The following is a 27,003-nucleotide window of genomic DNA, read 5'->3' on the forward strand; positions in this document are numbered from 1 at the left end:
TGAGAAAGATGTCAAATGAATTATAATGGTACGTTGAAAGTGCATACACATCATGGTTTGAAAGGCAGAAACAAATTATGCATTGCAGTCATTTATTAACCAGTCTGTTCATTCATATTACTGAATAGGAAATTACATGTTATCATGTTTTTTTTTAACTAAGATATTTCCCTTTTATGCACATGAGTGACAGACACCCCCATAGAATAAATACTTTGGAATATGCTTCTTAAATAATCGTGGAACTAAAAATGAGTGGTTTGCAGGGAGAAAAATGAATATTTAAGATTAAAGAACGATAAAGCAGGGAAGTCATATGGTGGGATTCGGGCACTCCCATTGGCTGATGAGGGGAGAGAGGGCGTGGCTAGAGCGGCGCGTGGGTTCGCTTGGGTGACACAATTATAACAACTTTATGTTCTCGGCCGAAACGCATTTTATTGTGAAATACTCACATATTGGATACTATAACCAGTTTATGCGCATTCAAATAGCGGCACATTATCACTTTGTGATGAAAAATGTGACGTTTGAGGAGCTACCCGGAGAGCGCTTGTGTCCCCCCGAAAGGATTTACTATATCGAATCGCATCTTTTCATCCTGGGAAAAAGTTTTTGATCGTCTGTTTTTTCTTTCAGTTTTTCTTCTTTGATTCGGCGGAGCAAAGCGTTTGTCCCCGCGTCGCGATTTTTTCCATGCAATCGTGCGGTGTGTCTGTCGCCGTCGCTGCCTGCGCTGCTGCTCGGAGTCTCGGCTCGGCTTCTTCTTCTAGTGGTGATGAGGGAAAGAAAATGGCGGCGGGAAAAGCGAGTGAAACAGAGGAGGACTTTCCGACACTGACAGCCCAGGAGAGGGACAGTTTGGCCGGGATCGACAGGTCGGAACAGTACACCCCGTGCAGTCACATAATCACACACTTTATTTAAATTGATTGTTTTCTTTCCTTGCATGCCGATCATGTTTCTGATCCGCTCTGAGTGTGTTGTCTTCTCGCTTGCAGCTCACTGTTTGGATTTCAGAAGCTTCATGAAGATGGCGCCAGAACGAAGGCCCTGTTGATGAAGGTAGCATATCTAAACTGGATGTATTTTTACACAATAAAGCAACACCCCAATCCCTGGGACCCACTTCTCAACTATTATGCACGGCAGTGTATTTGCTCTCATAGTAGCAAGCCCAGGCCCACTCGCTAAGGAAAGGCCAGCTATAGCCGCAGCCCCTCTATTAGCCTGTCAGCTAGCATGCTAGTTAGCATCCGATGAACAGCGATCCTGCTGCACCTGCGGCTAGCCGAGTTGCTATCCCCCTTTTCATGCTACTACATTGCTATAAACATATGTTAACGTCTGTTAGGCAGCCGCCCTTCCCTGTTAGCTGCATAGCTAACTTTATCCTGTGTATCCTTATGCACTTGCAACCAGCAACACAACGTCGTCATGGTTTGGTGTACTAGCACATTTTTGACTTGAAAAATAGGAAAGTGCATTGCTATTATAACGTTGCAAGCATTATACTCTCACATCTGACTTTAAATATATACATGTCGTTATGTGACTGTTTGTGGAAGTAACGCTGTAGCCCTGTTCAGTGTGCACCAAGTACAGCTGTACCCCTCTACGTTATTATGGGCTAGCTTCTACCCGTAGCATTTGCATTGATATGGTGTCTCCTTAACAGTCAGTCAGGTTGTTTTGGGGGACATTGCACTGCTGAATGAATGCACCAAAGCACCTATTTTGCTCATTTGTGAAGGAGTTGATAACGTTACAAGTAACGTTAATGGCTGGCTGCCTGTCCAAGATGGCGGGACATGGCGGAGTGACACCGATAGCTATAACCCATTTGATATGAATGTATTGCTCGTAATCTTTTGTGTTGCTTTTGTGCATCTTCATTATCCTCTCGGGTCTTTGCACTTTGTATACATGTGTTCCTCTTGCTGACATAGGCGGTGTCTAGGTCCTTTGTTTACAGTTTGTAATGGCCCTGTTTGGCTCTGCATGTGCTCTGTTATTGGAAAGCTACATGTTAAACACACTCATGATACCTGTGCACAACACATGATAGGGCTAACATTGAGGCTAGACCTTTTTTTGTGATATTATCTTGAAAAACGGGTGATGTGGAGGAGATGGTGCTGTTGACAGCTCGTGGTGTGAAGGAGCATCCGCGGATCTGCTCGCTAGGTGGTGTGGGATACCTAGGAAGTGTGGATATTTAATTAGCATTAGCTGCACAGGAACAGCAGCAAGGTCTTATCTGCCATACTTGCTAGAGAACATGGACAGTGTATGAGGCTTGCATTAAACTGTGAGTGTGCACTTCCTATTTTCAAAGCAGAACAAGCTCATGGACTAGTGTGTTTCTTCCTAACAGATTTTTAAACTAATGCAATGGTTTTGCACACAATTTGTTAATTTAATTACCAGGTGTTTTTTGTGCTTTGGTTGGCATTCTGGCCTTAAAAAACCCCAGCTTAAAACAGCCCAGTCTTTACATAAAAAAAGTCCTATTTGTCAAAAAACCAGTGAGATTTATTATGGGCCATGCTAAAATGATAATTTGCATGGCACAAGTTATTTTGTGCATTACGCAATTCATTTATTTTTCGGTTGTTATGGTGGTAGTAACGGTCGACACCCTCAAAAACCTGATCTTGCTACATACATAGTGAGCGTCTGTTGCCAAATGTTCCTGTTACTGTCCTACTCTTGTATGAGTACTACTCCTGGTTAAATATGCACACAGCCATGGGCCGGTCCAGCCTCAGATGTCTGCATGTGCAGGTTATTGCAGTCTGATGGCGACACGAGTCAGATATATCATGTAGCTAACATGGCACTGAATACTGTTATGTTGGGTAATTTTGTTACGATATTGTAACGGTGCAAGGAATTTTTTTTTGCAGCTCAAGGCTGTCCACAGAGGAGGCTAGTAATGAATATGCTAATAACCAGAGTTTGGAGTTTTAAAGCGGCCCACAGCATAACAATAATGCTGATATTAAACCAACCAATGATGCAGAGCACAGTACAACACATTTGGCAAGCTGCTGATTGCTAGCTCGATAGCGTAGGTCTGCTATTAGCGTATCCATTTGTGAAGGCAAAGAGACCATTTGTTAGTCTAGTAGTCTAAGAATTGACCATCATCCATACTCACATTGAATAATTGAAAATATTCTTGGGCTCGCCAATGAGAATAAAAGGCTCATAAAAACAACATGGGTATCGGACCAGAATGTGGATTCGCAATCATTTTGTATTTGAGTCTGCTTTTAACACGTCTGGTCTAAGCGTATTAGTTTTGAGAGACTACCCTGTCTGTCGCCTTAGCTGCGTCTCTGCACTGTTGCTCTCTACATGCAGATAGCTGTGGTTCAACATCTCTGACAGATCTAGGTCACTGTATCACCAGTAACTAGGTGTCAATGAAGCAAGCTTAGAATAACTAGACAGGATATACGCTTTGAGTGCTTATTTTCTACATGCATGTGATTATCTATCGGTGCTTTTTGCAGAAAGAAGTGTGAAGTTTGCATATATTCCTGTGTTTGCGTCGTTTCCTTCAGGTTAGTTTTTCTTAAGTATTAGGGCTGTTCATTCTTTGACTGAAGCACTGCCCCAGGCGCTGCGCTGTCGCTGACCTCTGTTTAATAGCTAAGATGGATAGGGGCAATTCCTCCCACGGGGGATTATTAAAATATAACTTCATTTAAAAAGCAATTTAACCACAGTCACAAGATACCTTTAGTGCTCTTAGGAAGTTTAACAGCAAGCTAGTGCTGCAAGAAAGAAGTATATTTTGTTCCTGTAATAATCCTGTAGATGTTTTATGGAGGCTCCGTGTTATTCACTCCAGGGGGTCCAGGATTGAATGCATGCATCTTCTGGCAGTTGTCTTAATGATGTCTGCAGGTCAAAGGTTCAACCATGACAAAGACACTGTGGTATGAGAAGTGGAGCTGGCGTTTTCCTGCATTATTTGTCCATGTTGAAAGTAGATCTTGATGATTTAGGCGTTTGATAAACAATAAATAATTAGTGACAGTCAACCAATCAACAAAAATAAGATACACAGTAATTTATTTAAGGGGCTGTGCATGCTATCTTTCAAATATTTGAAGTATAAATGCAACCACGAGACATGTGAAGGGACCATTAGGATATAAACAAACTACACCATGGTTGCATGACTTCCCACCACCACCACTAAGATCCTACTTGTAAAATGATTTCCTGACAATCAAACTATATTAAAATTGGAAAATACTATTCATTTGATCAATTTAAAAGATGGAAAGTTTGAGTTGGATTAGCCTGCAAGAGTGCAACACTACGTTTCATGTCCTGGAAAACATCTGTAATCTCTTTCAGCCACTTGTTGGCAATCTCTTTGTGCAACACATGTAAACACTTCTCTGTATTATCGCACAGTATGTGTTGCATGTTACCCAGCTATGCAGGGTGGAGTGAAGCTCTATGGGTCCGATGTTTTTATGTAATGCTGCCTAACTAGCCTATTCAAGGGGCCATATTAATATTAATCATTTTCAGGTTCATAATTGTATTTCCAAATGCAGTTTCTTGCTCGTGCAGCTGCCTCTTGTTGGCTTTGAAGAGCACTCAGCATTGGGGAGCAGCTGAGCCCGTCCTCAGTGATTCTTCAGAGTAGTCCTCATGTTTGTGAATCTTAGTGTGGGGAGACACCTGGCCAATGAGTGCCACTCAACTAGGCTCCATTTGTCATTGGCTCCTCTCTTCATCAGGGCAGATGCTGTTCAAGTTCAGATTTGTGGACGTCCCACGCATCGTCTGTCCTAATTATTGCTGATTCTGATAGATTGGGTATTAGAATACATATATAGGTAAAAGAAGCATTCCTCTTTGACATCCTGGAACAACTTCTGTAGTCCTCACAACTCCAACAGAGTGATCAACCTTTCTTTGGAAGATGTTATCTCAATGTGAAAGATAGATATTGAATCAAGGTTATTGTAAAAATGCGTGTTGTTTCTGACGCCGTTTCAGATACTGAATATTTAGAGGAGTCCTGTTGGGTATGGGACCAAAAGAACGTGAGCATTTCATTTCTTTGCATAAGAATAACAAAATTGTTGTTTTACAGAGGCTAACGGATTCAAAGGGGACATACTCTGCTCACGTTCAGGTTCATATCAGTATGTAGTGTCTCTACTGGGACATGTCTCCATGCTTTCATGTTCAAAAAGCTCTTTATTTTTCTCATGCTGCCTGTGCTGCAGCACCTCCTTTCACCCTCTGTCTGAAACCAGAGCCCAGTCTGCTCTGATTGGTTAGCTGGCTCTATTGTGATTGGTCGGGATTTTATCCTTTGCAGACCCTTTTTCACCTGAGCTCAGTAAAGTGCCTCCATAAGCATTCATCTGTTGTCAATCATCTTACAATTTATTTATCTAAATAGTTTTCACTGTAATATTACGGTATAATATTTAATTGTACATTCTGTTCTCGTATATCATATTCTATTTACGCCAGGGGTGTCAAACTCAAGGCCCGGGGGCCAAATCCGGCCCGTGACTTCAGCTTTTGCGGCCCCACAAGAGCTTGCAAAGAATATAATATGTTTATTATACGGTGACATGCCGACAGAAGCACGCTGCCCATGAACTACATGTCCCACTATTTTCCTTCAAAATATGCCTATTTTCTCAGAATTTGCCTTTTTTTCTTCTTCAAAATGTCAACTTTTTTTCTTTTTTTTAATGTCACTTTTTTTTTAATATATTGTGACAACACTCCACTTAAAACATCATGGGTATGGCCCTTGAGGATCCTGCAGCTCTCAGGCAGCCGCTGCTATTGTATCCGTCTTTATCAGGGCTGAACGATCTATAATGGAAAGCCTTAAGCACACGTCCTTATCTCCAGCAAACCTCATTCCACTTAGTTCAGGGCTGATTCTATCTGCAGAGAAGAATGTGAGCTAAGGAGCTGACGTCAGCTACACCTTGACTTTCAGAAGTTCTCAATGAGTTCTCCGACACAACACTTTTGTTTATGCTCCCATTTTTCATGAGAAGAACTCAAAGATCTAAAACATTTTTTATATACACAAAATAACCATTGAAAAAATCTGTGATAGTGAGCCGAGATAATCCATCCCACCTCACAGGTGTGGCATATCAAGATGCTGATTGGACAGCATGATTATTGCACAGGTGTGCCTTAGGCTGGCCACAATAAAAGGCCACTCTGAAACGTGCAGTTTTGCTTTATTGGGGGGGTCCGAAAACCAGGCAGTATTTTGTGGTAGGGGTAGGATTAGGGTTAGGGTAATGTTGTGAATCGAGTGGCCCATGGTGGTGGTGGTGGGGTTATGGTATGGGCAGGCGTATGTAATGGACGACGAACACAGGCCACTCGATTCACAACATTACCCTAGCCCTACCCCTACCCCTCACACCAGATACTGCCTGGTTTTCGGCCCCCCCCAGACCCCCCCAATAAAGCAAAAATGCAGGTTTCAGAGTGGCCTTTTATTGTGGCCAGCCTAAGGCACACCTGTGCAATAATCATGCTGTCTAATCAGCATCTTGATATGCCACACCTGTGAGGTGGGATGGATTATCTCGGCAAAGGAGAAGTGCTCACTATCACACATTTTTTCAGATTTGTGAACAATATTTGAGAGAAATGGTTATTTTGTGTATATAGAAAATGTTTTAGATCTTTGAGTTCATCTCATGAAAAATGGGAGCAAAAACAAAAGTGTTGCGTTTATACTTTTGTTCAGTGTAAATACATGTTCAAATAAGTATAGAAACCACATCGAATTTGTCAAATGTATTGACCTGGTGATCACAGTTTGAACAGAGGACGGCTATAGGCCTGCTTTCATGCATAACTTATTGTTGTTTAGGCTGCCCACTCATGTGTCGCGAGCGTTAACGGGGGGCGTGAGCCCGCTCGTGAACTGTTAGCGCCGGAACCTCGCAACGGGGTAACTGCGGAGCGCATTTGGGCATAAAATGAGGTTTGAGGTTCTGCGTGATCTGCATGTAGGGAGGGGCAGCAGCCATGTAATTAGCTAGAACTAGCTAGATCTGAGAGAGAGAGAGAGAGAGAGAGAGAGATCGAGATCGATCAGCTGCAGCTCTGCCCGCTGTGACCGGAGCAAAACACACCTTTAGACCTAACACACTTAGCTATGGCACTGTCGTATACATTGAATTATTCCATTTGATAATATGTAATCCACTTAGGCACCCCTCCCAAAAGAAAAGAAGAAATTACAATAAAAATATTCATAACTCATATTCTCATATTGGAGTACCTGAATCATTTCCAATATTGGATGAATCGTTCCCATCCCTCCTCTGTAGTATGCATTTGTTACACACCATGATGTCATTGTGTGCTCCCCAGGCTGTTCGCTGCTACGACTCGCTCATCCTTAAGGCCGAGGGCAAAGTGGAGCCGGAGTTATTCTGCCAGCTCGGCCACTTCAACCTCCTCCTGGAGGATTACCCAAAAGGTGAGCGATCCCTCCTCTCCTCCTCCGCTCACGTTTGTGGAGTCGCCGTCTCCTCTCCGCATGTTCTTCATCTGAAGACGAGAGGTTGGCGCCGCTCCAGCTCCACGTGAATAAATGCTGACTGGCCACTTCTCCTCAGCGGTGTTGTGGTGACACTGATGAATCATCTCTCTCCTTTTCATTACAGCATTATCGGCATACCAGAGGTACTACAGTTTACAGTCAGACTACTGGAAGGTAAGACACACACACACACACCACGTGCTGCCATGCTCACTTTCTCTTTCACTTTGCGATGCTCACACCCTGGAAATGACACACACTGATGCTCCCTCACCCATACGCTCCCTAGCTCACTCACAGGAAGTGTGTATGGTGTAGGTTTGGTTACGTGCAGGTGTAAAATGCGGTTTCAGGTTTCATGTCAGTCATTGTCTCTGCCTTTTTCTGGTACGTTGACACATTGTGGTGAGATTGACAGCTAGTTTGTTTTTCCTACTGAACCACGTAGCTGCTGCAAGGCCATGTAAACATGTATGGCTTTTGCGTACACACGTTCAGAGACTTATTGCAGTGTCTAAAATCGTATTATTCTTTATTTTATTTTAGAATGCTGCCTTTCTGTACGGCCTGGGAATGGTCTACTTCCACTATAATGCCTTTCAGTGGTGAGTACCAACTTCCTTTATCTCATTTGCATAAAAGGTGTATTCAAATTGCAGAAAAGTGTTACTTTTTCCATAATAATGCATTAAGGAGCATCCAGGAAGTCACTTTACACCAAACAGAACTTGCATACTTAATATATATATATATATATATATACTATATTGACCTTCCTCCGTCTCTTCATCATGTTCTCCCTCGCTCCCTCAGGGCGATCAAAGCATTCCAGGAGGTGCTGTACATCGACCCGGGCTTCTCCCGGGCCAAAGAGATCCACCTGCGCCTGGGTCTCATGTTCAAGGTCAACACAGACTACGAGTCAAGCCTAAAGGTGGGTCACTTAGAGATCCTGCACAAAGACCCACCCTTAAGATGGAAGACTTCTCGTACAAATAGGACATGTGGAGCCTAGCTAGCATTGCAGTTTCCCCATGTGGCTTCATATTAGAGGTGGACCACTTTAATGTGCATTTACTCTCTGTGTGCTTTAACTCATATTCGATGTTTTTTCTCACAGCATTTTCAGCTGGCTTTGATTGACTCCAACCCCTGCACTTTGTCCAAAGCTGAAAGTAAGCATCTCTCTCTCTCTCATATAACATGTTTAAGTATTTATTTACTTATTATTATATATTTTTCATAAAGGATAGAAATTGTAGATACCAGGGTTCCCATATCTTATATTAAATGCGTTCAGTTAGTTAGTTAATTGTGATAAAAATGAATGATGTCTTACCAAATGGTTCCTCATCACGTGCAGAGAGTAGAACAATAGCTCTTAAATGTTATAAGTGGTATTTAAAGGTTATTTTTATTGATTTTCTTTACATGCATTACAGTATGTGCCTCCTCTCAGCCTGCCTCACCCCCCCCCCCACTGTGCTGAGTGTTAGATTATGTTCACTATTATTTGATATGCCGCTGCCATCTCATCTCCCCGCCTCGGTACCTGTTACCTTGACGACAGGATGGCAATATCCATTTTTTTGCCCATCGTCTCCTCATTGTGTCCCCCCTGCTCATTCCTGCTCTCACACAGATGTAGCGAGGGCAGCCCCCGTCTTTCTTCCCTTTCTCCCTCCTCCCTCCTCCTCACTTTCTCTCTCTCTCCCTCCCTCCCTCCCTCCCTCCCTCCCTCCCTCCCTCCCTCCTCCATCTGCTGAGAGTCACTCAGGCAGCTTAGATCAGACACTGCAGCGCTCCAGACAAAGGAAGGTGCCGCCAGGAGCACAGCTTGCTCTCCGCAGCTCGTCTTCCTCACACCTCATGTCCTGACTTTGCAAAGACTTACCAAGAGGACGGACAGGGTGGGGGACTTTCCTTTAGTAACTGCACTCTAACATGTGTCCTCTTTCTTTCTTTCTGCAGTTCAGTTCCACATCGCTCATTTGTATGAGATTCAGGTAAGAGCTTTCTTTCTGTTATTTCATTATTGACACATTTGTAATTGAGATTGAGTGTCTGAGCCTCAAGTCCCAGGGTGTGTGAATGTGAGGGAAACCCCTGGTTTATGATGTATTTCCAACCAGGTGCTGACAAAATTGAGTCGAGAGTGTGGGTGGGAGGGTGCAAGGCATTACTCTCAGCCGATCGAGACGGGGTTGCTACGGAAACAAGAAAGTCTGCCCCCCTCCTTTGTATGCTGCCGGTCTCCCTCTCCTTTAGTGGCAGGAGTACAGTAGCAGCACTAATGCGGGCCGCTTCATTTCATACTGCTGTGTCAGAAAACAATGCTGCGGAGGAATGATTACATCATGTGCTTTCCTCTCCTGTTATCCTCCAGGGGGTCCGCGGGGTCTTAAAAAGTTGATCAAATTAGCAAAAATGAAGGCTATTAAAAAGTATTAAACGGCATTTTCCAAGGTATTACATTTTGTAGCTTGTTTTCAATAAGTATATAAATTGTCCAGAGAGGTTGTATTCTACAGTCTGCCTGAATGTAGTCATGGCGTAGGTGTGTAGTGTGATTCTGTGGAGTTTATTTATGGCATCCCGTTGGGTTTGACGTCATCTGAACAAGACGTTGCACGCTCACTGCTTGATAGCACGAAGGTCCGTTTACGCCGGTTGTTAAACATCGTTATGGGGAAATGCAAGTCTGCGTCCAAATGGTTGGAAGATAAGGAGGAAGGACAATCAATACTGTATATAGTCAGTGTGAGGTAAAGTGTGTCGCCAAGGTAACCAGTTAAAACTCCAAGTGGCGATGAGGTCTTAAAATGTATGGACAGGGTCTTAAAAGGTTTTACATTTGACTTCAGGATTCCTGCATAGACCCAGTCCTTACACTTTTGTAAATTGTGTTTATTTTGTTCTCCTCCAGAAGAGATACCGGGCTGCCAAGGAGGCCTACGAGAGCCTCCTGCAGGCGGAGGATCTTCCTGCACAGGTGAAGGCCACTACCCTGCAGCAGCTAGGTGAGAAACCCAAACATACCATCGGTGCCACGTGTCATTTACCGCCATAAAATCAGAGCTGAAAGGATTTGGTTTTGTCCTCCAGGCTGGATGCATCACACAGTGGAGCAGCTCGGGGACAGAGCCAGCAGGGACAGCTATGCCATCCAGTGTCTGCAGAAATCTCTAGAGGCCGACCCCAACTCCGGACAGTCCTGGTACTTCCTGGGCAGGTATGACACACACACACACACACACACACACACACACACACACACACACACACACACACACACACACACACACACACACACACACACACACACACACACACACACACACACACACACACACACACACACACACACACACACACACACACACTACACATACACATACACATACACACACACCAGAAGAGGGAGCTTGTGGTAAATGATTATATTTCTCTTGGAGTTCTCTGGCCTTCTTTCATTACATTACATTTAAGCTGGACATAAGGTCAGTATCTAATGTTCAATGTTGTTGATGAGATTAAGGGGTTGAAGAAGATAAACAACCTTGATCACTTGAAATGACAACCCAAGAGAGTCCTGGCTAAGATAGTCCGCAGCACAGTTGACGAAACAAATGAAAAACAAGAACAGAGACATTGTTACTGTTTCAATGTAGGGCTGTGTTTGTAGCACACCTCTCAAAGCCCGTGTCTCCTGCAGGTGCTACTCCAGTATAGGGAAAGTCCAGGACGCCTTCATCTCCTATCGGCAATCCATCGACAAATCAGAGGCCAGCGCAGATACCTGGTGCTCTATAGGGTAAGAGCTGCTGAGACATCAAGTGTGTGGACGAAACACATCCAAAGAACATCAAATAAATACTGTGCAGTGAAATGTTTATGTAGTCAAATTGAACACTGTTGTCACCATCATCAACACCCCCCCCCCCCCCCCCCCCCCAGGGTGTTGTACCAGCAGCAGAACCAGCCCATGGACGCCCTGCAGGCCTACATCTGTGCCGTGCAGCTGGACCACAGCCACTCGGCCGCCTGGATGGACCTGGGCACGCTGTACGAGTCCTGCAACCAGCCGCACGACGCCATCAAGTGCTACATCAACGCCACGCGCAGCAAGGGCTGCACCAACACCACGGCGCTGACACACCGCATCAAATGCCTGCAGGTGGGTGGAGAGCAGGAGGTGCCCATACGGCGGATTCAATTTGATAATCTATTGTTGGAGAAGCAGGGATGTCCCCATGAAGCACTTACTGCCACGCTGTCACGGCTTTAATTGAAACAGCTGGCCGCGGTTCATTTAATTTGCACGCTCCGCGGGGTCACTCGCTCACTGTTGACTTCCAGTGTTTCCAAAGAGCTCAATTGGGCGTGATTTATTTCGCCAGCTGGCAGACAAACAAAGATTTATACAGCAGATACAGATCCATTTATGAGCTTGGGACATCCCTTATTGATGCTGCTGGCTGTGGGGTGAATCCACAGCTGTGTGTAGCATCACACGTGGAATATGGACATGCAGGTAGTGCCACACAATGACAACTAAACACTAACTGACATTTTCTCTAATGGTGGAACTCACTATGCATGCTGGGAATTTAATGGAGATCTTTGGGAGAGGACCCCTCTTTTTCTTCTTAACCCTACTGAAGGTTTCCCAGTGCAACAACTGTGTTGAATAATTCTAGATATTATTCCACTGAGATGGGATGAGATCATAGGAAGCTTTTGAAGGCATAGGGAACCCAGCGTCCAAAATATATGAAGGTCTCTTACTTTGGATAAAACAGAACCGTATCAAGCAGATCGATTGGGGAAGCTAATGCTACATGCTACAACCGGGGCTCTGACAATCCCCATATCTCATGTGTTGATTTATTCATCTATATTTTTGTCCAAGCCAATGTCATTTCCCTCTACATATGCATGAAGGAATGTTACATTTAGCATACGTCCATGGCATTAAGACAAGCTCCTGGCGAGGCTTGTGTTAATGGGCCTGTGCGATTACTGTTACTCAATGTCATTCATGTGTGGTTGATGCTGTACCCGGCGCAGGTGACCAGCCAACAGAGACACAACCTAGCTTTGTGTCTTTAACCTCTTTCCCATTGCTGATCATTGTTTTGAGGTCATCGTTTTTTTTTTTAAATTTCCTACCAAAAAGTGTTTTATTATTTATTTTATTTTTCACGTCGTTTTCCATTCCCCTAGGCTCAGTTGAGTAACCCCCAGCTCAGTAGCCTACAGGGTAAAAGTAAAATGCTCCCTCTTATTGAGGAGGCATGGAGTCTACCAATCCCCGCTGAGCTAACCTCCAGGCAGGGAGGCCTGAGCAGTGCACCACAGCAGGTGAGAGACCAGATAGAGCAACTTACACCCCCCCACCCCTCCTCCTCCCCCCCCCATCCTTTACCATGAGCGAACACAGACCTGCAGGTCAGCACACGCGCATGCACTGTCGTCCACACTGATGGGTAACAGTTGAGCTGCACGCCACAATCAGATGTCTAAAGAAGCCGCCAAATATATAATGTACGTTTTTTTAATGCTACTAATTCAATATTAGCTCAGCGGGAGGGTAGACAGCATAAAAGTCCCTCCCGTTATCATCCAATTTCAACAATTTTGGTCAGGGACCCAAATATTTCTGCATTTGAGCTGCACACTTAGGAGCTATGTATTTATGTATGTATATACATACACACATAAATAAACAAAATTGCATATATACATACACCAATTTCCACGGCTAAAAGCAAGAAAAGGTCAAACATACATGTATACAAGTACAGATTACTATACAGTTTCATCCAATTACCAGTTATAATCTTTATTTTTATTTATTTTATGTAACCCAAACACAATGATAAAAACAAACAACAACAACAACAAAAGGATTTTTTTTCCTTTTTCTATTTCCCTTTGATTTGGATTTAATTGACAGAAATCGCCTTTTTAATCACACTCTATGTAAAGAGTCCAGGTCATGGCTGCTTTATGGCATCTGTTTTAAAGCGAGTAGGGGTCCAGCCAAGTGTTACCCAGCCCTGCACTTCCTGTCTTCTCCACAGCGCCGTCGGCTTCACCCATCATGCTAAAAACAGAAAAAGCACTTTTGTTAATTCTTTCCCATTCAATTTCTCCTGCTATTAATCCTGGCTGTAATCCAATGTCAGGATTGCCCCCCCCCCTCCTCCCCCCTTGCCCCTGCAGTTGATTCAAAGATCAGTTTGTAATTGTTTACCTGCTCCACACTGCTCTTAATCTGATACAAAGTGCTCCAATTGGAAGGCTGTGTTTGTGATCATTCTCACACTCATTGGCGTTTGATGCCCCTGTGTGATCGGTGAGGTCTGCTGCCCGAACCCCGGCTTCCCATTGGCTCTGTCCACCCCCTCCTCCCTCCCTCCTCCCCCTCCCTCTCAGTAGTTGACCTTAGATGTCCTGCAGCTGCTCAGCGACGCCCCCTAGTGTCTCATCAGCACTTCACTCATTTCACGGCCATCACACAGTAGAAGCGAGTAGCTCTGTTCGTGTCCATGTTTGTGTGTGTGATCACTGTTGTCTAACTGTGTGTGTGTGTGTGTGTGTGTGTGTGTGTGTGTGTGTGTGTGTGTGTGTGTGTGTGTGTGTGTGTGTGTGTGTGTGTGTGTATGTGTGTATGTGTGTGTGTGTGTGTGTGTGTGTGTGTGTGTGTGTGTGTGTGTGTGTGTGTGTGTGTGTGTGTGTGTGTGTTGACTTTGGTGAGAGTCAATTCACTCTGAGGCCTCTTCCAGCGGGAACCAGGACGTACATGATGGATAAAAAACATTTCTTTTGGTTTAGATTTTCCTCTCTCAAACCTAGCAGCGTTATAAGTGTAGTAGACGATTCATGGCTCTTATTATATTGATGTTTAGATAAATTGTATATATTAAATGAAACAGACGAGCACACATTTTGAACAAATATAAACAAATAGGCAAAAACAAATGGAAAACAATAAGTAGCAGTGGTTTACAACGCCATTCATTCTTGTTTCCTTTAGTTCCTGGGCTTCCATGGCTCAGATCTCCCTCAGAGCTGAGGCCAGCGTCAGCTCACACGTGCTAAGTGTACTCTGGAAAGCTGCTTCACATCGTCTTTTAATTGCAATAAGGAGAATATCAGGAGTCCTGAGGAGGCTGCAGGTGTGATACCCTGCGTTAGTGACAGATCTCCTCGGGGCTGGCGCTGCCCTATGAGGTCACAGCTTCAGATCCACACCAGTGTTTTTGCTCTGCTTGTCTGTTGAAGCGCCAACACCCAATCACAGAATTGCTCTTCCTTCTCTCTCTTTTTTCCTACTCTCCATCCCTCGCTTTGCTTTGTCTCCTCTCTTTTCTTAAATAAACACGCTTGATTGCTTTTTTCTTTCTCCAACCTCTTCTTGTCCCCCATGACCTTTTTGTTACGTCCTCCCATTCACGTTATTTTTCCTTCCTCCTTACGTTTTCTTTTGCTGCCCGCGTTCCCGCCAACCCCCCATTCCCCTTTCCCCTCCAGGCTTGTAAGCCCAATCACAGTGCAGAGGGCGGGGGCCCCTCTCTGCCCCCCCACGTGGGTCCGCTGGGCCAAGCAGAGGACCCGTCCTGCCCCGCCAAGAGGAGGAGAGCCTCCAGCCCGGGCAAGGTAAACCACAGGAAGCTGCTTCCTCTCACAGCAGGCGGGGGGGGGTCATCTGTACCGAGTCCGTATCAGATCTTCACTCTTTACATGTGGGTTTTTTCAGGGAGATTCATGGGTCAGTAACCCCCCACAGCAGCCAGTCCCCAACTGGTACCTCTCCCCGCAGAAATTACAGGTTAGTAACACACTTTCCACTTGATTTCCACTCAAAATCAAAATGCGTTTTTATGCACCATGTTGGAAGTAAAAATCTGCTAAATTCTACGACTTAGCTTAGCTTACAAAAATACTTCATCATGCACCTCTCTATTTATAATATTTTAATATCATTGTTGCTGTGCTTCCGCAGGTGCTGGAACAGTTGCGGAGTAACCGGGCGAGCCTGAAGCCCCCCCAGCTGCAGATGTTGGGACAGCTGGAGGCTCAGCTCACCATGATGCAGCAGCACCAGCACCAGGTAAATATACTGCTGCCTTGCACGCGCAAGCCCACACACACACACACACACACACACACACACACACACACACACACACACACACACACACACACACACACACACACACACACACACACACACACACACACACACACACACACACACACACTCACACAATGCACATCCTGCATCAACTTCATTTGATGTGATCCTTTCATTTCCAGATGAGACAGAATGCCTCAGGAAGTCAGGTGCGCCCCTCTCTCCCCAACGGCCCCACCACCAACTCCCTCCCCTCCCCCAACCCCAGCCTCCGGCCCCACCTGGGCCCCCAACGGCCCCTGTGCCCGCCTCTGGCCAACGGGCCCGTGGGCCTTGGGCCACACGGACACTCAGACCCCCTCCCCGCGGTCGACAGTAGTAACAGAAGTAATAATCAGTCGGGGCCCGCGGCCACAGGACCCAACGGAGACGTGCCTTACCTGCAGCCTGCCGGCAGCGGCGACGCAGCACTGCTACCTCACACCTGCACAAGCGCGCAAACACAGGACGCCACGCTGCGCCCGGCTCTGCACCTAAACTCCTCTCAGGTCAGACTCCACCCTCTAATCACTGCCTGTTCTCCAACAAGTGGATAAGATGATTCTAATGTATCCTACTGACCTATTGTTGAAACAACTCTAAGAAGAGATGTAATGAAGGCTGTAAAGCTCTTCTAATGCACAACCCCAATGTCTTTTACAGAGCTACGGTATGTAAGTTGCACATGTAATAATAGAAAGAGTCAAAACTATTATTTTATTCTTCTATTTACTTGTCTCCATGCTTTCATGTTCAAAAAGCTCTTTTTGTTCTCATACTGCCTGTGCTGCAGCACCTCTTTTCACCCTCTGTCTGAAACCAGAGCCCAGTCTGCTCTGATTGGTTAGCTGGCCGTCTTGTTGTGATTGATACACTGCTTAGAGATGTCCCGCCCCTTAGCCTAGCATGTACTATGTATTGGAGCACTACCAATGTGTAACAGTTGCTCTCTCCTCCCTGCAGGGGCTTCAGAAGGGGTGTGTTCCCCATGCATCGGGCTCCAGTAGTGAGGAGCTCCCGTCTCACTCCCAGACCCCCAACAATCAGGTTGGACATTCCACTAACGCCCCATCGCCACGACCGCAGCCTCACAACCACCTCCCGTCCCCCCCATCCCTCCCCCTCTCCTCTACCTCAGGTGGAGCAGCACCTGGTGCTACCAAAGATAGCAACACCACAGCCGCCATCACCACGGCAGCAGCTTCCCTCGGCAACGGGGGCCCCGAGGGCCCCGAGGGCCAAACGCCGCCGTCAGCTGATGGCAAAACGACGCAGGAGGACGGACTAACCAATCACGTTCACTCGGAGGACGGCAAGGGGGCGGAAGGCGGCGAGAAGCCGAGCCTTAGCGCAGACAATCCTAGACTATCTGCCTTGCTGGCACGGGGGAAGGGCCCTGAGGGGGGGGAGGGGCCGTCGCAAGGGACTTCGTCCACCACGTCAGACAAGAAAGTCAACAACATCCACCCGGCCGCCCTGCCCTCCACCCCCCACGCGCAGGGCAGCTCAGCCGCCTCCTCGCCCATCTCTGCCATATCCACCGCCACGCCCTCCCCCAAATCTTCAGAACACACACAGGCGGGCGCACACAGCCCCGCCAACGCCGCCCCCCCCGCTACGTCCACCGCGCCCGCCGTGAACGGTAACGGTAAAGGAGGAATCTCCGAGGACTCTCAGAGCCCGCTGAAGGCCGAGCCCCCCGCCGTCACCAGTCTCAAAGCTACGCCTCCTCACGCACACAGCTCCTCCTCGTCCTCTTCCTCATCTTCGATATCCATCTACCCCAGCTCCACAGACGTGCTGAAGGCCTGCAGGTGAGACAGTCTTATTCACATGATGGTGTCCTGCAAGTGCATCAGATCCTTCCAGCCTCTGGGCAGGGGAAAGGATGGTGTTGACTAAAGGAGTCTGCACTGGAGTTACAGCGTTTGGCAATTTCTCCTATTTCTAACATCCTAAGAAGCAATGTTTTAAAATCTAGGCTGCGTTGATGCATTTTAGCACAGACAGGGCTGGGTTGGAACTGTGCAAGGTGCAAACAAAAATGGTGTCGATGAATGGAAATGGGTTAGCCTGAATGCGATGAGATGCATGCAACGTTTGAAAGGTATGAATGAAATGTTGCGTACTGTACATTTGTGCCCTCATTAGGTAAATGGGGGGAAAGGGGGTGTGTTTAGCTGTTGATGTGATGATGAGAGCAGGATTGTTTTGGAGATGTCTCCTCCCGGTGGCGTCTCAGAGTAACTGCACAACTGAAGGCAGATCATTATGTAACTGTTAACAACACTGTAGGCTACTGGGCAGACTTGTTGCCATGCAGATATTACTCAGCGCAGATCACTCGGGTGAACAGATTCCTCCATTTGGCTGCAGTCAGTCTATCAAATGGAAGTGATCCCCTATTTGACATGTAATTGGTCAAATGTGGCTGCCCCTTGCATGTAGCTAATGTACACATGTTGGGAGAGTGAGATCAGAGGAAGGGTGTGTCTCTTTCGACTCCACTTCGAGCGATAGAATTACTAACAAAGCACTTATATGCTAATAAAGGACTGGCTTATCTAAAGCCTGTTGAGTAGCACTTGAAATGCTTGGCTCTATGAAGCCTGATGTACTTATATGATTCTGTTTTCTTCAAGTTAGTATCTTGTTGGTCGAAGGCACTTATTGTAAGTCGCTTTGGATAAAAGCGTCAGCTAAATGCAATGTAATGTTTAACTTATAACATGTTGTGCAGGAACCTGGGGAGGAATGGTCTCTCCAACAGCAGTATCCTCCTCGATAAGTGCCCCCCGCCCCGGCTGCCCCCTCCACCCTCACCAGCCCTGCCCAAAGACAAGCTCAACCCCCCCACACCGAGCATCTATGTGAGTATTACCCCAACAGTTTACGATAAATGTCAGGCTGAGGAAGTGCGAGAAACTCTTTTTACCTGATGAGTCTTGTTCATTAAAGCAGGGGGTCATTTTCTTTTTCCTTTAACTTCCTGTTTCCTGTCTGATGAGCAGCTGGAGAACAAGAGGGACGCTTTCTTCCCCCCACTGCACCAGTTCTGCACAAACCCCTCCAACCCCGTCACCGTCATCAGAGGACTGGCTGGAGCACTCAAACTGGGTAAAGGCTTAGTTTACATATATTCCCTTCCCTTGAATCACAAACACATCAGCGTTGTATTCATGTTTTCCCGTCTCTCTGCAGACTTGGGTCTTTTCTCCACGAAGACGTTGGTGGAGGCCAACCCGGAGCACCTGGTGGAGGTCTGGACGCAGCTCTCGCAGCCCGCCGATGAGAACTGGGACCCAGCCGGCACCAAGAAAATGTGGCGCTGCGAGAGCGCCCGAGCCCACACCACCATCGCCAAATACGCCCAGTACCAGGCGGCGTCCTTCCAGGAGTCCCTGCGGGTCAGTGATGCTATACGTGTCCCACTTAGGAAAAGAAAATTGGACATTGAAGGAAACAAAGTAATTGAAGTGCTGCTGTTTTAATGCATTTGTTTTCAGGAGGAGAATGAGAAGAAGGCACTAAAGGAGCCCTCGGACACAGAGCCAGCCTCAGCAGAGAGGTACATCATGTTTTTATATTGAATAACCTTTTATTAGTATTATTTATCCACATTTAAAAGCTCCATATTGCTATTGTAAATAGTTTTTGTGTTTTCAGTGTTGCACGCAAAAGAAGGGGACCCTTAAAGCACATCAAGTTTGGAACCAACATCGACGTGTCGGACGAGAGGAAGTGAGTACTCATCTGGATTGTTCGGATTGTTAAGAAGCTTTAAAACAATCAGCAAAGCATTTCAACTTGATTACACTCTTTACAATGACCTCTCCTCTCTCCTGCAGGTGGAAACAGCAGCTCCAGGAGCTCAGTAAGCTCCCGGCCTTCGCTCGAGTCGTCTCCGCCGGCAACCTGCTGAGCCACGTGGGCCACACCATACTGGGCATGAACACAGTGCAGCTCTACATGAAGGTCCCCGGGAGCAGGATAGCAGGTCAATACACACTAAACACCTCTTTTCTGTGATTACTGCAGTTGAAGGTTACGTTTCATTGTGTGGATTATTGCATTTAAACATGTGTGTGTTTGTCTCCAGGCCACCAGGAACACAACAACTTCTGTGCGGTCAACATCAACATCGGCCCAGGAGACTGCGAATGGTTTGCCGTACCGGAGCCCTACTGGGGAGTGATGAGCAACTTCTGTGAAAAGTAAGACGAGCTCTAAACACACATAACACCCTCTGTCCTTAAAGGGGCCCTAGTGTGCTCACTTTCAGGTTCATACATCTATTTTGTCTCTACTCCCCCCCCCCCTGCAGGAACAACATCAACTTCCTGATGGGCTCGTGGTGGCCCAACCTGGAGGACCTGTACGAGGCGGACGTGCCCGTGTACCGCTTCATCCAGAGGCCCGGGGACCTGGTGTGGCTGAACACCGGAACCGTGCACTGGGTTCAGGCCATCGGGTGGTGCAACAACATCGCCTGGAACGTTGGACCTCTCACCGGTACGCATGGAATTATGGGATATGGGTTAATGGTTCTAAAGCGTGAAGGGGATGCTCTTAACGTATTTTTGATGCGTCTTCCTTCGCGATGACATCCTGTTTCCTTCATGCTCTTTCAGCCCACCAGTACAAGCTTGCCGTGGAGCGCTACGAGTGGAACAAGCTCCAGAGTGTCAAGTCAATGGTTCCCATGGTGCACCTCTCCTGGAACATGGCGCGCAACATCAAAGTGTCCGACCACAAGCTGTTCGAGATGATCAAGTGAGTCACAGAATCAGCAGCTGAGTGGTTTATATTTAAAGTTTGCACAGGCTGGATTTATTTTAAACGTGTTTTGGTCTCAGGTACTGCTTGTTGCGGACGTTGAAGCAGTGCCAGTGGGTGAAGGAAGCTCTGGCGACAGCAGGCAAGGAGACGGTGCTGAGGCCGAGGACCCGGGACGAGCCGGCCCACTACTGCACCATCTGTGAGGTCAGTGAACGCACCGGCCGCCTTTCAGCATAGATGTACAGTGGGGTAAAAAAGTATTTAGTCAGCCACCAATTGTGCAAGTTCTCCCACTTAAAAAGATGAGAGGCCTGTAATTTTCATCCTCGGTATACCTCAACTATGAGAGACAGAATGGGGGGAAAGAATCCAGGAAATCACATTCATTTTTGATGAATTAATTGGTAAATTCCTCGGTAAAATAAGTATTTGGTCACCTACAAACAAACAAGATTTCAGGCTCTCACAGACCTGTAACTTCTTCTTTAAGAGCCTCCTCTGTCCTCCACTCGTTAACTGTATTAATGGCACCTGTTTGAACTCGTTATCAGTATAAAAGACACCTGTCCACAACCTCAAACAGTCACACTCCAAACTCCACTATGGCCAAGACCAAAGAGCTGTCAAAGGACACCAGAAACAAAATGGTAGACCTGCACCAGGCTGGGAAGACTGAATCTGCAATAGGTAAGCAGCTTGGTGTGAAGAAATCAACTGTGGGAGCAATTATTAGAAAATGGAAGACATACAAGACCACTGATAATCTCCCTCGATCTGGGGCTCCACGCAAGATCTCACCCCGTGGGGTCAAAATGATCACAAGAACGGTGAGCAAAAATCCCAGAACCACACGGGGGGACCGAGTCAATGACCTGCGGAGAGCTGGGACCAAAGTAACAAAGGCTGCCATCAGTAACACACTACGCCGCCAGGGACTCAAATCCTGCAGTGCCAGACGTGTCCCCCTGCTTAAGCCAGTACATGTCCAGGCCCGTCTGAAGTTTGCTAGAGAGCATTTAGATGATCCAGAAGAGGATTGGGAGAATGTCATCTGGTCAGATGAAACCAAAATAGAACTTTTTGGTAAAAACTCAACTAGACATGTTTGGAGGAGAAAGAATGCTGAGTTGCATCCAAAGAACACCTACTGTGAAACATGGGGGTGGAAACATCATGCTTTGGGGCTGTTTTTCTGCAAAGGGACCAGGACGACTGATCCGTGTAAAGGAAATAATGAATAGGGCCATGTATCGTGAGATTTTGAGTGACAACCTCCTTCCATCAGCAAGGGCATTGAAGATGAAACGTGGCTGGGTCTTTCAGCATGACAATGATCCCAAACACACCGCCCGGGCAACGAAGGAGTGGCTTCATAAATAGCATTTCAAGGTCCTGGAGTGGCCGAGCCAGTCTCCAGATCTCAACCCCATAGAAAATCTTTGGAGGGAGTTGAAAGTCCGTGTTGCCCAGCAACAGCCCCAAAACATCACTGCTCTAGAGGAGATCTGCATGGAGGAATGGGCCAAAATACCAGCAACAGTGTGTGAACACCTTGTGAAGACTTACAGAAAACGTTTGACCTCTGTCATTGCCAACAAAGGGTATATAACAAAGTATTGAGATGAACTCTTGTTATTGACCAAATACTTATTTTCCACCATAATTTGCAAATAAATTCTTTAAAAATCAGACAATGTGATTTTCTGGATTTTTTTTTTCTCATGTTGTCTCTCATAGTTGAAGTATACCTAGGATAAAAGTTACAGGTCTCTCATCTTTTTAAGTGGGAGAACTTGCACAATTGGTGGCTGACTAAATACTTTTTTGCCCAAGATGTCTAAAACATTTTGTGGGAGTAGAGCTGAACTGTTTCAGTAGATGCGTGTGTAGTAGGGGTGCAACAACTAATCGACTTAATCGATTAAAATCGATTACCAAATTAGTTGCCAACTAATTCAGTCGTCGATTCGTTGGTGACGTCATCACGTGCGTTTTACGCGCCGTTAAACTACAACGTTATTGGTACTGGAGACATTTAAAAAATATATGTCATGTATTATTGATACAAAAACATTATATCGCAGTCTTAGTGTGGCCAGCTCGTTTATAATATGTAAAAAGACAAACAAATGCGTCTATGATGTATTTTCGATCAGACGAGATCTCTCTCCCTGGTCTGTGTGGGAGGGGGCGGGGCAGTTTACACACACGCGGCTGCTACATGCAGCAGCACACTGCGGAGACGGCGGAGAGAACGCCGCTCCGAGGTGCGGTTAAACTGTACCCGTCTCGATGCTTGTTGCCAAAAGTGCAATAAGAGTTTAGCATGTAAGGGAGGTAACACGAGCAATTTGTCTAAACATTTAGCAAAAGTGCTCCACATCCAGACGGAGGAATGCACCGGGTTCCACTGTCTTTCCAGCAGCTCTGTAGCCCTGTCCACGAGTAACGTTTCCACGTCAGGTGTTATGTATGCTAGCAGCAACACACCGAGTTAACTACATTATATAAACATGGGGTAATGATTTGAGGGAACTGAATTAGTTAGTTTGTTAAAGTTTCAGCTATTCTGTTTACAGTTCATCACATTATTTATTATTTGCTAAAACACTGTTGTTTCTTTTGATGTGAAATATTATTTATTTAATTTAAATGAAAAGCAATATTATAAACAATTTGTTTAGTTAATTTAATAATATGTATTTTTTAATCAATTATTCATCTCTATTGTCTTCATTGTTAGTTTCCACATGCCTAAAACAACCTCAAACTAAATCTAAAAGTTGATGGCTAAATAAGAGCGTTTGAGAAATTGTGCAAGGCATAATAGTCCGAATAGTCGATTAATCGTTTCATTAATCGATAGATTAATCGACTATCAAATTAGTCGTTTGTTGCAGCCCTAGTGTGTAGAATTAAAATTCACTTAGTTCACCCATGAATGCCACAACGCTGCACTTTACCTTTTCAGTTGGTCCATGAACAGTGTATTAAAAGGCTGCCTTGTTAGCGCTAATTAACGGGCATGCTAAATGGATTTTATTGAATGCATGGCTTTCAGCTATTTAGCAGAAATGTGTCCATTTTCAATTAAACGTCTGCTGCCATTGTGTCCTGGAAAGGAGTGTATTATGCACCGTCTATAGCTCCAGGATCTGTCCCTGGATGACATTACCACTGCAGCCTCTGCTCCATTCAAACTCACAAATCAAAGCTGAGCGCCGCCATATAATAGAACGGCATTAAAGCCATTCAATCGGAGCTCTTTCTAATATGCCTGTGTGTTTGTATACTGTGCAGGTGGAGGTGTTCAACCTGCTGTTTGTGCGCCGCGAGCTCCTGTCCAAGAAGCAGTACGTGGTGCACTGCCAGGACTGCGCCCGGAAAGGCAGCGCCACGCTGGATAACTTCGTGGTGCTGGAGCAGCACCGCATGGACGACATGATGCAGGTCTACGACCAGTTCACATTAGTAAGTCTCAACTCTGAGGGGCGCTTGCTACCTCTCTCAAAATAAAGTAGAATCATGAATAAACTTCATAAATAATGGTTTCTGTGGAATGTTATTTTATTATTACATTACATAGTATTTAGCAGACACTTTTATTTAACACAGATGATTATATTCACTATTTATCCATACATAATTAATCACAACATTTGAAATAATAATATTATAAACAAAATCTCCACTTAGTGACATTCACCGTTCCTACAACCGTAGACATGCCTATGTCAGAATTGTACTTTTGTTTGCACTTAAGGATTATTATTACCTCTTTAAAGATGCAGTCCAACAACATCAAAACTGAAAGCTAGATGTTTATTGCCACTAATTGTCATAATACAGTTTGTAAGCCACTACAAAATGCTAATGAAGAAGGAATCTGGTTTATATATATTCAAATGATCTTTTTCAATCAAATGTATAATATTAGAGGCGTGTAGCGCAGTGGACTAGTGCGTTGGTGTTAGGGTCAGGGGAGCGCAGGTTCAAACCCCACTGCAGTCAGCATGTCGTTGTGTCCCTGCAAGACACTTCACCCCTAATTGCTCCTGTTGGGATCCTGTTGGGATCGCTTTGGATAAAAGCTTCTAACATGTAATGTCATTTAGAATCCATATGCACAACATCTATTGCATTTATTACATTTTTCCCCGTTAATTGTGGAGTTTCTTGGGTTTTCCTGCAAACGTCTAAGGACAGAGGGTATCACCCCCTGAGACAAATGTGTATTTTAAAAAACCCTGCAGAACAACTATAAAAGTGAAATACTTGGTCCTTTTTGTCTGGTATTTAATTCCTTATGACTTCAACGACTAATGATCTTGTCCTCTTCCTCCCCAGGCCCCTCCTCTTCACTCATCTTCATCTTGACATTAGGTGACGCCTCCTCCTTCTTCTTCTGCTGTGGAGCCATGTGAAGCCCATTTACAGGAACTTGTAATAAGATATTGTTTTGTTTAAAACGAACAAACAAAACATCTACGGACCATTTCTGATATTCAGGAAAGCCAAGGCCGTCTCCCCCATCCTCACACCCTCACCCCCCAACCCCACCCCCGCCATAGTGGCTGGTCTCCATCGCGACGGCCGGACGGAGTGTGTCTGTCTATGCAACCTGTTTGAAAGTGCTGGGGGCCCTTCCAGAGGGGGGCGCCACCGAGCTAGCTCACAGGACTCTCTTCTCCCCCCCACCTCCCAGCCCCCTCTACTGACAATGGTTCAGCCCTGTTTTAATGGAGGACTTAATCAAAAACGGTTGGGAACAGGGGGGTTCTTAATGAAAATGTTTTGTAGATACTTGTTAACTGTCACGACTGGCAACACCACCCCGTAAAAGACTACTGACTTGACAAGCTTTCTCTCTCTTCCTTCTTTTTCGTTCTTTTATTCTGGATAAAATGTTTGATTTACTGAATTTCCCCCCAAAATCTTTACCCCTTCTAAGGAGCACTAGCCTAACTTGGTCTTTTTCTATGGTAGATAGTCATTTTAAGACTCTTTGGACAGCAAAATCTCCCCAAAAAAAAATTGTAATGTGAAGGTGATTTTCTTTCTTTTTACGGCTTTTTGTTTTATCTTTGTCTTGTTTTGTTTCTTAGGTTAAAAAAAGGAAAAATTGAGTTAAAAAAAATACGTACTAGCCAAGTCACAAAGAGAATGGGTTGCACATAGCGTTATGGAATAATTTGTGATTTTTGTTTCGTTATGTTTCTAATCTTGATGTAAATTTACACTATTTATAAATACATATTTATTGCTTGAAAATATTTGTTGATGGAATGCTGTTATTTTTTCCAGAGTACCTGCCATTAAAATTTGAAGGAGTTTTGTCATTTTAACACAACTCCTCGTACATTTTCTATATATAAATAAAATTGCTTAGCAAGCATTGTACAGAAACGGACATTTAAAATTGTTTTATTGTTTGAAGAATGTTTTATGATGAGTCAATAAACACAAAGTTGTCAAATTATCCATGTTTTTTGGTCCCTCAAACACAACACAATACTTTAACATGATCATTTGATATCATTTACAGTACATAAGCAATAAAAACACATCGATGTTTATGAGTAAAGGTATGAAACCCAGCAGACAATGTAGCTGTAGACTGACACACACAGCATCCTACACTGTATGCCAGGTTCAAACCTCACCCAGTGTCTCGAAATGTCATTTTTTTAATATATATTTATAATAACATTTCTTCATATGCAGTCTTCACATGCAACACATTTCTTTGAAAATCAGAAGCCGAAGTGTCTGAAATACATGAAAAACACTCATGTCTTTACAGAATGCATTAATAAACAGTGGATGTGATGGATGCCAGCAGAGACCCAGTAGCCAGATGTAGCTGCTGCCAGCCCCACAGGATCTACACTGACTACTGAGCAACTGCTGGTCACCCTGTGACCACACGGAGCCAAAATGGCCACCTGGCAGGTACATATCATTCAAGACAGCAAGTTTAGAAGAGAAACACTTCGGGCCAATTCCAAACCACACCCTACCCATTCCCCCTCCGTGAGTGAAAAACATATTTAATGGCGTATCTTTAAAAATAATAATAATCTGATGTTAATTAGCTGCTTAGATTTGCAACAGTCCCTGTAACCATACAAAACATTAAAAATAAATTGCACACATTTACCGTTATCTAGATAAAACACGGGTATATGAAGTTAAAAAATACGAGGTAACATTGAAGTTATTTACATCTGTATGTTGTAGTGATCAATGATTGACATCATTCTCCCGTTTCTCGGCACTACAATGTCGATATTAAATGTCTATCTTGTTGTGCGGTTTATCAGTAAATGTTTACACGGAACTATTTGTAAACAGCGTGTTTCCTGACGGACACACACAGCGTTGAGTCTGGTCAGGTAGGGCAGCAGCAGGTGAATTCAGGACCGATGGAGACTCGCTGTTGGCGGGCTTCATAACCCACCCT

The 27,003-nt window shown here is 45.1% G+C and overlaps 1 protein-coding gene across 2 annotated transcripts; it reads left to right on the forward strand.

The window, feature by feature from the left end:
- The first annotated feature begins 4 nt into the window (after positions 1-4).
- Positions 5-26,019, forward strand: LOC117459431 (lysine-specific demethylase 6A-like). 2 transcript variants are annotated; one of them, XM_034100212.1, is made up of 30 exons: positions 5-878; positions 1,002-1,065; positions 7,408-7,516; positions 7,704-7,753; positions 8,126-8,184; positions 8,393-8,513; positions 8,700-8,754; positions 9,551-9,585; positions 10,506-10,599; positions 10,685-10,811; positions 11,295-11,393; positions 11,537-11,756; positions 12,806-12,943; positions 15,119-15,244; positions 15,345-15,416; positions 15,591-15,698; positions 15,905-16,270; positions 16,725-17,575; positions 18,502-18,631; positions 18,773-18,878; positions 18,963-19,168; positions 19,268-19,329; positions 19,428-19,502; positions 19,610-19,758; positions 19,861-19,975; positions 20,086-20,273; positions 20,393-20,534; positions 20,618-20,744; positions 23,841-24,011; positions 24,888-26,019. In XM_034100212.1, the coding sequence occupies exons 1-30, from the start codon at positions 697-699 to the stop codon at positions 24,915-24,917; spliced, it is 4,377 nt and encodes a 1,458-aa protein (XP_033956103.1). In that variant the 5' UTR covers positions 5-696; the 3' UTR covers positions 24,918-26,019. The 2 variants fall into 2 exon arrangements, with proteins under 2 accessions (XP_033956103.1, XP_033956108.1); XM_034100217.1 differs by lacking the exon at positions 12,806-12,943.
- The last annotated feature ends 984 nt before the right edge of the window (positions 26,020-27,003 follow it).

The sequence above is a fragment of the Pseudochaenichthys georgianus genome, chromosome 2, assembly GCF_902827115.2.
Source record: "Pseudochaenichthys georgianus chromosome 2, fPseGeo1.2, whole genome shotgun sequence".
Lineage (NCBI taxonomy): Eukaryota > Metazoa > Chordata > Actinopteri > Perciformes > Channichthyidae > Pseudochaenichthys > Pseudochaenichthys georgianus.